This window comes from Argopecten irradians, chromosome 8 (assembly GCF_041381155.1).
Source record: "Argopecten irradians isolate NY chromosome 8, Ai_NY, whole genome shotgun sequence".
NCBI lineage: Eukaryota > Metazoa > Mollusca > Bivalvia > Pectinida > Pectinidae > Argopecten > Argopecten irradians.
This window is the reverse complement of record NC_091141.1, coordinates 10487277-10499161: the sequence shown is the minus strand read 5'-3', so window position 1 is coordinate 10499161 and position 11885 is coordinate 10487277. Positions and strand designations below refer to the sequence as shown.

General features: G+C 34.2%; 1 protein-coding gene across 2 annotated transcripts; it reads left to right on the top strand.

The window, feature by feature from the left end:
* LOC138329321 (uncharacterized) lies at positions 1-10745 on the top strand. Of its 2 annotated transcripts, none has more exons than XM_069276227.1 (8): positions 1-40; positions 2008-2150; positions 2441-2609; positions 3702-3814; positions 4010-4196; positions 5199-5335; positions 5798-5961; positions 6470-10745. In XM_069276227.1, the coding sequence occupies exons 2-8, from the start codon at positions 2014-2016 to the stop codon at positions 8407-8409; spliced, it is 2847 nt and encodes a 948-aa protein (XP_069132328.1). In that variant the 5' UTR covers positions 1-40; positions 2008-2013; the 3' UTR covers positions 8410-10745. The 2 variants fall into 2 exon arrangements, with proteins under 2 accessions (XP_069132328.1, XP_069132327.1); XM_069276226.1 differs by having other exon boundaries at positions 5798-5982.
* The last annotated feature ends 1140 nt before the right edge of the window (positions 10746-11885 follow it).

The window sequence follows — 11885 nt, the reverse complement described above, 5'->3', positions numbered from 1 at the left end:
TTTTATCGATGAGGACGGATCGGTATCTGAAAAGAATCAGGTAATTCTGGCTGTTTAGAATCAAGATTACACAATATACAACGAAGTACGCTTGTGAATTGAGTCAAAATCAGAAAAACTGAATATTAATATTTACAAAAATGTGAAAAATATTCATGCTTGTCGGTGCATTTTTCCCTAAACACACTTTGTTTTCATTCGATATTAGCCTAGGTTTGGCCTATATTTGAAATATCTGAGCGTATTGACCCCAAACAGATGATCGACAAAAGAAATGTTCATATTTTCATGTGCATGAAATTTTGTGAAACTTTGTATGTTAATAAAGTGTGAATTATTTCTTATTTTCAGAAAATTTCACGAACATTTGGTAGTTTTAAGTATTTCAACCCGAATTTTTTTTGCAGACTAAATTTGAACCTGGAAGTGTTCTTTGATTGGCTGTTGTACTCATTTACTCAAGTAGTTTTGACTTGTACCTATGACAATGGTGCACTACACTGAACTTTCAAACATTAATGTTTGAAACATTCTACAATGAAGTGGCGTGTAGAACGAGTTATGACATAGCCACATTGTTTAATGGAAGCAAGTTTAAAATGTGAAGACAACCAATTTTACAAATTTATGTTAGAGTTATCCCCCTTCGTATATATTTATTTACAAAATCCATTAGGCCTAGATCTTGAGTTGTATCATCATAGACTTTTAATATAATTTTAGGCAAAGTCTATCTGAGAGGGCAGCAGTTATTCCATTCTTTGGTTGGTTGTTTTTTTTTTAACTGTGTAACTAACGGCCCAGGTAAATAAATGATTTTCAACGAAAGAGTAATCTCCTCTGACCCATCAGTCTTATCTATGTTGACATGTGTTTTTTTTATTACTTATTGTGTACGCTGACTAACTTTACTACTAGAAACCATTTATAGAATTATTAATTATTAGAATCATAGCTTTGCTGAATTACTGGCAATGAGTTTATAACAAGAAAAACAATATTGACAAAGGATTCTTCTACTTTCACTTTCTGCAAAATATGTGACTGCGGCTACAAAATATATCTCAGCGTCATTCTCCGTTGCCAGGCAGAAAATTCCGTAGCAACTGCTCACATGAAACGGCTTTTAAGTTAAGATTCAGGACAAAATGTAATTGTTAGATTCGAACAAGAATAAATTGGGAGGTTTATCTTTCACTAATGTTATCATTTTGAAGTTTTCCAAGTATAACTTGTTTGTAATCACGCGAGATTGTGATTTTGTAATAACACGAGAGTGTGACTTTGGCTACTGTCTTGCGCAACGCTGGATCTTGTGTTGACTTCCAGTTTCCGGTTTACGAGAAAGTTTTCCAACTCTATATATATTGAATGATTTATATAGAATAACGTTAGCGAGACCCCTTTATCACAAGAGATTGCTTCGCGAATGGGCCTTCGGCGCTCTATTAAAGAAAACCTAAAAACTCTTTAGGAAAGCCCACATTTCCTAAATCTAAACTCACTTGTCCATGTGTATTGATAAAAAAAATGCATTATTTCCATGTCAGAGAAAAACTTGACGACATGAAACTGCAGTGAAACATGGTTTTTATTGCCTTTCAATTTACAAGTGTACTAGGCTCGGTTATAACCGGAACAAGGATGTTAAGCCCCACCAATCAGTCATTTCAATTTATAAAACCTGGCTAAGTTTCATGTTTTAATAATTTAAATTAATTGTAATTTGATATGAATTAGAAAGATCCAATGATATATTTAAGAATATTAGATCATGTAATATCTAAATCTCTGAGTATATATATTCTCTATTAGCATATTACAGAGTCATTTGCCCCTGTCATTATAATATAATTATTATGACGTTGGTTATACATATTATATATGTATTTACTCTTTATTGTGATTTGATACTATATGACTGTTTGAAATGAAATAGTTCAAGCTTATCTTTTGTTTACATTTTTCAAAAAACAATGATTAATATACATTAACTTTATGTTGTAGACTGAGATGGTAGTGGAAACCGGTGGGAGGGGAGTACCCTCCACGGGGATGACGGCCAGGGAGCTCTGTGACAATGATGACTTGGCCTCAGCCATGACCCTGGATCCATTTCTGGGCCTTACTACTCACAAGATGAATACCAGGTTTGTTTCAAACGTTATAATCATCTTTCCTGCTACAGATATTCTGTCCCTGAATCCCAGCTACTGAAATTAGTTGATGATTTTTGAAATTGAATAATGAAATACATAATAAGTACATGTATTAAAAAGTCAAATGTCATAATTTGTTGAAAAATTATCAGATAATTATATATAAGGAGAAACAATGAACCTGTATTCAGAACATACTTGGCATAACAAACCAGGTGAGCGATACAGGCCCTCTGGGCCTTTTGTTTTCATTTACATATTATTTTTTTTCATATCTGTAGATACCGTCCATTCAAAGGGAAAATCCAAGAGGAGTTGAAAGCAGTGATAGAGCGTTTTAAGCATCACCAGAACTTAGAGCGGGCATACAGGGAGCTAAGTGTTGGGGATATTGTACGAAGTTTTCTACAAAACAAAACAAAACATCAACAAAATGTCTTCAAACAACATGTAAGTAGACAAAGTACTGCATCACTGAATTATTAGATTTATTAGATGTTTGTAACACTGGCTTTCTGATCACCTTTGCTTTTAAAACTTTAAAATTTATTACAGGATTGAAAAATTATATCAACATATATTTTATGTCAAATTTTAATGTTTTAAAAAAAAAATAGATCATTAAGAAAGATAGCCAATTGTATCAGAGCTTCTGTTTAATTTCGGCGCCATGCATATATTAGCTAAAATGACAGTAACTGCAGTTCGCAAGTTTATGCCCATTCCGTAAAATCATGAAAACCGGAGTCAGCACATGGCAAGTCTTATCAGATCAATTCTGAAGGCTGGGAGCCCTGGGGGTCTATCTAATGATGTTTACGTTCTGTATACAATAAAAGTTATTAAAAAAGATATAAATTATGGGTTAATTGAATAGTTTTACAGAAAATAAAACAACAAACTGCAAATGCGAAATTAAAATATGGATACATTTCCAAACCTTTTCAAATTATCTGCTCTTGCTAGTGCAACACAGATACAGCAGATTGTGAAAGATCTTTCATTTCAGCATCAAAAATTACATTACAAATAAAAAAAAAAAGCAAGCATTTCAGCAGAGACCTATGAGAGGTTGATGCTTGTGTGTGAGTGGATGTGAGCTAAGATAGTAACTGAGTTTGATTTTGAAAAGCTGTACGTGTGGAGATGTAAAAAAGGAAGGGTCATTTTCTCTTCTAAAACATAAAGAATAAAAAAAAAAGTCAAATTTTTGTTTATTTATTCATTAACATATAAAGTAACATGAGGAAACAATCACTAAAAAGCTGGCCCATGGTTTCGAAAAATGGCCCCCTCTTTTTGGCTTGGGTGGGCCCGATGACCCATGCTTATGCAAAATCATCTGAAGCTCTGTTGTATTCTTAAGTCAGATAGTTGGTTAAGATACATAGCAATAATTCCATGAAAAACTTAATAAAATTTATTTTTAAAAATTGAAAAGGGAAAAAAAATCATCATTTTGAGTAGCTGTCATTTTGATATAGTTGGAATCTGTTATCTTGCTCTTTAGTTACATGACATATTTATGATCATTTGATACAGGTGTTCCGTTACCTGCATATGTTCCACCGAGGGTCAGGTTTTGAGGTGCTACCCTGTTACAGATATACGATGGAGGACCAAGTTGGGGCCAAGATCTGTGCCATACGACAGTGGTATGTATTGCATGGCTCTGGGTTGTAGTCTTGAAGAGCTCATCAATCTCCGAACATATTTTGCGTTATCAAAAAATATGCCTTGTAAAAAGAATAGATGGAAGTACAGAATCATTTATTCAGAATTATCACATAAGTGTTTATTTCATTTGCTAAAAATCCTTTTGACCTGAGTTTGTGGGTCTGTGTTGACAGGCAGAAGAACGATAAGATCCCAATGTTGGTTGGCTGTATTGCTGAGCTGACTAAAGAAGAAGAAGAACAGTTTCTACGACCTGGCGTCAATGACTTTAGTGTCATGTATTCTTGTCGTAAAAACTGTGCTCAGCTGTGGCTTGGTCCAGCTAGCTTTATCAATCATGACTGTCGTCCAAACTGTAAGGTAAACCAGACTCTACCAGACATCTTAATCAATAAAATTTATGATGAAAAGATTGAAATACAATTATATATTCGCTATCTCATTAAAGTTGTATTTCTGGTAATTTTCATTGTAACGATATGTTGCTTTAATATTTGATATTTGAACAAGGACATGTAACTTAATGATTAAGCTCCCCAAAACCATATGTCTGACTATAAGAGAGCCAAAATCTAGGAACCATATATTCCTGGTTTTGAATAAAACGCCTTCAATCACCGCCATGTTCAGTACCTTCGGGTTTTGTCGGAATTCCGAATCGTATCACGTGACTGACGTCCACACGTCCTGCACGTGGTGATCAAGGTAACTAGCGTAAGCGCACATGTGTTTGTTTACGTTTTCCTTCTGGCTAATATGAGCAAATCGTGCTGGTACATGTATATATATATGTCCACAGAGCGAGTATTTGAACCATCCAATTCACGCATTGACGTAATTCAATATTGTGTGTATCAAATGTTGTAATGAGCGAAAATTAATTTCTTTGTAAATCCAGTTTGCTGAGGTCGACCACATGTTTTGTTTATGAAAAAATTGTTGACATTTTCTCTTGGTTTTACAACTCTCGTGTTACTTCGAGATTGTCGCAACGATGTTCGGAAGAGTTCGGAATGATTCGGCATCTTTCGAGCCTATTTTTCACGTGTACACGTTAAAAAGATTTTTTACATTTATAATTAAAAATACTTCCAGTGCTGTAACTTTATAAAAAGTGGTAAATTTAGAAAGTTTTAAACTCAGAAAGACGGCGAAAAATATGTATAACACTTAAACAGTTTTCATTACGACAAAAAGAGCGAAAGTGATAGACCATACAACTTTAAACATATACTTGACACACGTTTGAAAAAGAGCTCAACAGATTTTTTCTGAATCTTTGAAATGTCTACAGTATATCGCGTCTCCAATTGAATTCATTCCTTCAGTTTAGTTGTTCATTTCTGATTGATTTGTTTGCAGTTTGTGTCGACGGGTCGTGATACTGCCTGTGTGAAGGTTCTCCGAGACATAGAACCAGGGGAAGAGATCTTCTGTATGTATGGCGAAGACTTCTTTGGTGATAACAACTGCCTTTGTGAATGTGAAACTTGTGAAAGGTATTTTAATTGAACTAAAATTCAGACAAAAGGAAAAACCAAACAAGCAGTCCAGATCTTATTAAGATCAGGTGACAATGCAACCGTCATAATGATCTCTCATATTAGATATCATTATCCTTGTCCCATGTAGTATCCTAATTAAGATTACGACCAGATCATTTAACATTTTTGAAAATTTGTCAAATATGAAAACAATAAAAGATGATGATAATAAGGTAAAACAAATAAGTGTAAAAATTGAAGAAATTCTTCACCAACATTATTTATACCCAATATTAATTATGTAAGTAGGCTATGATGGAATGAGTTATCTAAATTTATGCAAGACAAAGGTTTCTAAATCCAGATGAACGCTGAATACATCATATTATAAAATATGCAAAGTCATATATGAAGAAATTGCCAAAGAAAATAATTTTATTTATCTAACTAACTTAAATTAATTGTTGTTTATAATAGACGCAAGATGGGAGCATTCCGTCCCAAAAACTCTGTACAAGCAGATCAACTTGAAAAGGGATATCGACTACGAGACACAGACGACAGATTGACACGTCAGAAAATTGAAACAGAGAAAAGTCGACCTTCAGCAGGAATGACTGGCGCAGCAGAATTTGGCAATGGTATTGCTAATTATGAATCAAGTAATATGCTTTTCATCTTTAATACCAGGGCAGACTGCATATGAAACAGAATATGATATTATATACAGTATAGAAGTATTGAATTGCTGATCTCAACATGGCATGACTTACAACTGAAGTCAGCTAAAAAGGCTTTAGTTAGGCTAATTGATGCATGGAAGTCACTAAAGATTTTAAGATATTGATTGATTCACATGATATTCGATTTTGAAAAGCTTTTCTTCACTATTAAAAGCAAAAAATGAAAGGATATAAATTCAATATCATTCAGCTTTGATTAAAAAATCTTTTCAGAAAAACTGCAATCATTGAATGTAAATATCACATTTGATGCAATTCCACTTTAAAATGTTTTTTCCAAATATTATTTTGCCAGTGACTTCAACCATTGGTTGGTGACTTCAACCATTGGTTGGCTGGAAACAGGAAAAATACAGAAATGATTAAAAAAAAAAAAATCTTGACAGCTTTTCTTTTTCATTTACAGAAAACTGGGACATCAGAGATGGAAACTTGAAGAAACACTCTCATTTACTAAAGGCTGCTGAACTAAAAAAGCGTGGCATTACCCGTTATGATGCAGAAATAATTCTTTCTCAGGGTCTCAACCTCCCTGATCCTCAGGTGGTGATCGAAAAGAAACTCCCTTCATCTATCAATCAAAACAAGACGGTTAAAGCAAGCTCCGTCTTGGCATCTATGAACAAATCTCCGAAGAAAAGTCGAAAGAAGTTCAGACGCACGCGTAGTGGTAAATTTACTCAAGAATCTATACAATCTGAGAACAATAATCAAGCTAAAAATGAAATGTCCAATTCCGTTGTTTGTGCTAAGATCAAATCACCTTGTAAGAGAATGAGCTTCAGTTTTGAGGATTGTGAGACTGACAGTAATGATGTGAGTAAAACGGGAGAAAGTGGTAGCCAACACAGGGACAAAAATCACCTGCAGTCTCTGTCCGATTCAGGTTTGTTAGTCATGGTCAATCATATTACAGATACAAAAACATCTCAAACATTCAAGGGACCAGGATGTTCTTCTTCAGGGCTTCGTAACTCTCCAAAGTGCCGCAGTAGTCCACGATTGAGGGGAAGAGGTACTGGACTTCCCTGTGGTGGTGGTGATGGTCCAGCTTCTGTTTGTGCTGACATAACTAACCAAGAGGACGGTGGTCTCTTGTCTCCGTTACACATCAAGACGGAGCCTATAGATGATGTATCAATCTCTCGACCGAGTCCACATTTTAAACTAACAAGAACAGCAGATATTGTGAAAGAAGAACGGCTTGACTCCTCTGTGTCGTCCTGTGCGAGACATATAGAAGATTCAAGTGTATTAGGGAAAATAAAAACAGAGCCAGGAGCAGCAGTTAAATCTGAAACTCTGTCACCAGCACAAGGATCATGCATGCGATGCCCTATTCGAGCATCCCCAAAACTTACAAGAATTAACCCATCTGAGCAGCACAGGAGACTTTCTTGTGGTTCAAACAATAAAATCCCAAAACTTTCGCCATCAGTTCCTATACGACAAAGCCCTAGACTTCATGTGAAGCAGGCTACATTATCAAGCAAAACTTCAATTTCTCAAGACTGTGATCAGGTGAAACCTGCCGCAGCTATCAACCTCTCAGCTAAACTAGAGGACGAAAGTCTCTCAGGGCACGACTCAAACATGCCAGTGTTGTATGGCATCGACAACAATTTGTGTAGCTCTAGGAATGACTGTGGAGTTACTTCCCTAAATGATGACGGATTCAAACTATGGGAGTCTGAATCGGTATTTGGTCGAAGCTCGGTGAAGTCAGAACGTTTAGTGGCGTCAACAGCTGAACCACCATCATCTCAACAGCCTGTTCTTGACATTTTAACTCGTCCATTTGTAGAATCTTCAACCAAGGCTGCAGAACCAGGTTTGAGTCTTGTCAAACCAATCACCAAAAAAGGAAAAAACAATGTGATGTATCGCTCTGTGTCTGATCAATGTTTGTCCACATACAATAGACACACCAAGAGCAGAGACCGCAAACGTAAACATTCATATTCGGTGAGCAGCCATTACGATTCCTCTCCTAGTCCGTCCCCAGAGAAGAAGATCCCAAAGTTAACAATTCGTATGCGACCAGACCCAAACTTGCAACGAGAACTAGATCAGAATCAATCAGATTATGTTGTTTTCAAGATGGACGACAGTCCGCGTTTGAAGAAACCTCAGGACAAACAAACCGACAGTCTCCATGGAAACAACAATAACATAGACTATGTAAAGGGATGTAACTCTTCCAATGGCTCCAATTCAGCATGTATAGAAGCCAGGAAGTTTTACTCGCCGAACAAATATTATTCTTATCCCAAAACTTTGAGACTGAAGCTCGGTAATGAAGCTATTGATATACCACTACCTCCGTATGAAATAGAGGGAAAGTGATGTAGATATTTAAAACTTTGTGCAATTGTTGAGATACAATGTTATTTATGATGTAAACTGTACATGCATAATAGATTGGAAAATAACAAAGTCTTGATGCATGATGAGCTGAACAAATTTTAATTTGGCAAAATCTTTCATTCCTTTTACATTTATTTCATGTTTTACTTCACTAAATCTAAAAAGAAAGAAAAAAGATTAAAAAAACTTAACATTTGACCTTAATTTCAAATTACAGGTCTATGACGTCGACTGAACTATACACAATCACTTGTTTTAAAGCTTTTGAAAATTCCAGAATATTTTATTTAGTATTAGTTATAAGCATTATTAAGATTTAAGTGCTTTTAAATGAAGGCATGCTTTAAAAACTATTAGCTAACAAAGCTTTCCCTCATGTTGGCAATATGTTTTCGAACATTGACCAAACTGAATATTAGCATGCTACAATCTTACAATTGACATCCAATAGTGATGTGTTCGAAATCTTAATGATCAATATGAGAAAAACAAATATTTTTCTGGCAAATTTTTGTATGGCATTTTCCTGTAAAAATGTAGAATCTATATCAGAAAGTCACCAAAATGATTATGAACTAGAGATAACTTTAACAATACCGATGTCTGGTGTTATTTCCATTTGTGAATGCATATGTGTTTGGTATTGGATATTCATTGTGTGTTTGTTTGGTCATGGCCTGTAGACACACATTTGAAATCATGAGGACAATTTTACAGTTTAATGACCGATAATATAACAGATGTTAATGGCATCAGGTTAGCAGTATATCTCCATATATGGTATACAAGGTAATTTTAAGCCTTGCATCAAATGGTTTGAAAAAAGATGAAATTGTCTCAAATTAAACATGCTATCAGGGTAAGATTTAGTATTGATAATATTTAGAACAGTTGAACACATGGAGAGCTATACACATAAGATAAGTGATTTGACCTAGGTTGGCAGCTATATATGCCGTCAGCGGTCATTGATGAAAATATTATTTAATCTCTTAATTTATTTTGAGAATAAGGCATATATTGTAAACAAATTATACTTAATTTGAATTCAATTGAGATGGGTTTTTTCAAAATTAAAACAAATGCAAAAAAAATTGGTTTAGGTAATTATATAAGATGTAGCCAACCTATCAAAATATTACAATATTATACAAATGTAGGTTTCATTCACAGAAATAATTGTGTGAGAGTATATTTAATAAATATTTTGATTTATCGATGGAAACTTAATTTCCTCTCATGACCTAAGAAATATTGTGTGTGGCTGTTTCTGGTATGTGTGACTGTTGTACTAAGTCCAGATGATCACCCTAGATCTAGTACCATCGTTACTGTTGATTCTATTACTGTATTGTCAAATCATGTAAGGGTACTTCACTGTACTGGTAATTTATATAATAGAGTTTTTAATTGTCAATCATGACTTTAAACAAGTTTTAGTATCTTGTTAAAAATTACTTTAAAGCAGTTTAAAAGTGACAATTTTTAAATCTTAACTTATTTTGTTGGTAAGTTATATTATTTAGAATAGATATATAGGGCACTTTTATCAAAACATAAGTTATTTATTAGTTTGTCATTGTCTAATTATAAGGAGTTATAACAACTAACTTATTGTTGTGAAGGAAACTGAATTTAATTCAGAACGTGTTTGCTTTTATGATTTAGAATGTATCTACTGTTCCAGGGTATGACTTATTTAAAATCAGAACTTCTAAATAAACTATTGAATTAAAAACAAAATATGATACAACACTGGGCAGAGATCATATGTACGTTCTATATACTAATGTTTACAACACCATTTACACTTCACTCAATAATTAATATTAATATCTCCTGGTGTAATGCCATTAATTCATTAACAATTTAATTGGCCATTAATTGGGTCATTCTCATTATATGATTTTATCACATTTAATTGGTACAGTTTTTTAGGACTTGCTTTCTTTAGAAACATTTCAGACATTGTACATTACAAGATGATTCTCTGTTGTTCACTTATCATCTTACGAGATAAAATAAAACTAGTTTGCCATGTACAAACCTCTAAAGTTGTATATCTTAGGGAATTCTCTTCACAATCTAAGGAAATCTCTGTATTGAATTAGAATTATTTTGTTTCTAGATAAATGTGTCTTCAGTTTCCTGGTTGGGCTGTAACATTACAGATAATTCATTGTTTCCACTGGAGAAATTCCCATCATTGTTAATGGCTAATTGACTGAACTATTACTGTATATATGTTGTTAATGTACTGAAATCAGGGATCCTACCTGTCATCTAGTTGAACTTATTAAATGTGTTTTTATTTATGTCTCTGTTGAGTTTATATATTTCCGGGTTCCTTGTCAATAGACAAAGTTTTAACATCTAATTGAAATTTATGGCAATATTTGGAAATGAGATTGACAGAAATTACTGGACATAGTTCTGTTCAAGGCGATCAGCTAGTCTAAGGTTTAGAAATATTGTTGGAACCTGTCATAAACGAAATGGAGAGAATCGTTGGTAAATAACAGGTTCATCTGTCGCCCATTGCTGTCTATTATCATAGGGACCTGAGAATAAGTTCAGTTTGTATATGTTTGGACCTCAGGTGATCACTAAATCGCTTGAAAGTAAACTAAAGGTGGTTGGGATAAAGGGCTAAGTTTGTTAAATGAATTACCTTGACCTTCATTCATGATCACAGGGGTCAAAAATGCTAAAGTGTTAAAACAACATCTTGTCAATTACCAAATGCTCGCATGATGGGCTACCAAGTTTGTTCAAATGAATAACCCAAACCTTCCTTCAAGGTCACGGATCAAAAATGCTAAAATTTTATTAACGTTTTTTGTTGTTAATAACTAAGAGGCCCAGGGTACTGATATTAGGTCTGCAGCCTGCTTGGATGAAAAGCTACTAAATTTATTCAATTGAATGACCTTGGCCATCATTCAAGGTTACGGGAATTAAGTACGATATGCTACAATCTTTCAACAACTTACTGTGTATTTCAATATATTGTATTAACAGTCTTGTTTTTGAAGTGAGTTGATTTAGTCTTACCACTTGCCAAATACTAAGTGTTATGCAAGAGTACATTAATGTCATCGTGATGTAAACTGCTATTGGAGTGTTTCTGAGCCAAGGAATAGAACTTAGTACATTGTCCTATTAACTTGGATAGTCGTACGGTGTACGGAACTATGTAATATTTGAAACTAATGTAATGTCTGAAGCTTTGGCAGCAAGACAGGGAGATTTACTTAGCCTTGGTCCATCATTATATAAAGATTTAAATGGTTCCGATTGTTAAGTATATACATCTTCCTCATATCGTAACAGACGGGCTCAATCGATATATGTTTTCGAATTTGCGACTTCAGAAAACGAATACGTTGCTAGTACTCGCCGAACGAATATTATAACTCTAAGAGCTGTGTTCTTGGTACGAGGCCAATGCAAGC

Excerpts from the sequence above, each read along its gene's own strand:
- LOC138329321 (XM_069276226.1), top strand. The coding sequence starts at position 2,014 with ATGGTAGTGGAAACCGGTGGGAGGGGAGTACCCTCCACGGGGATGACG. Across the intron at positions 3,815-4,009 it reads ATCTGTGCCATACGACAGTG|GCAGAAGAACGATAAGATCC; the intron begins GTATGTATTGCA and ends CTGTGTTGACAG. Across the intron at positions 5,336-5,797 it reads GAATGTGAAACTTGTGAAAG|ACGCAAGATGGGAGCATTCC; the intron begins GTATTTTAATTG and ends TGTTTATAATAG.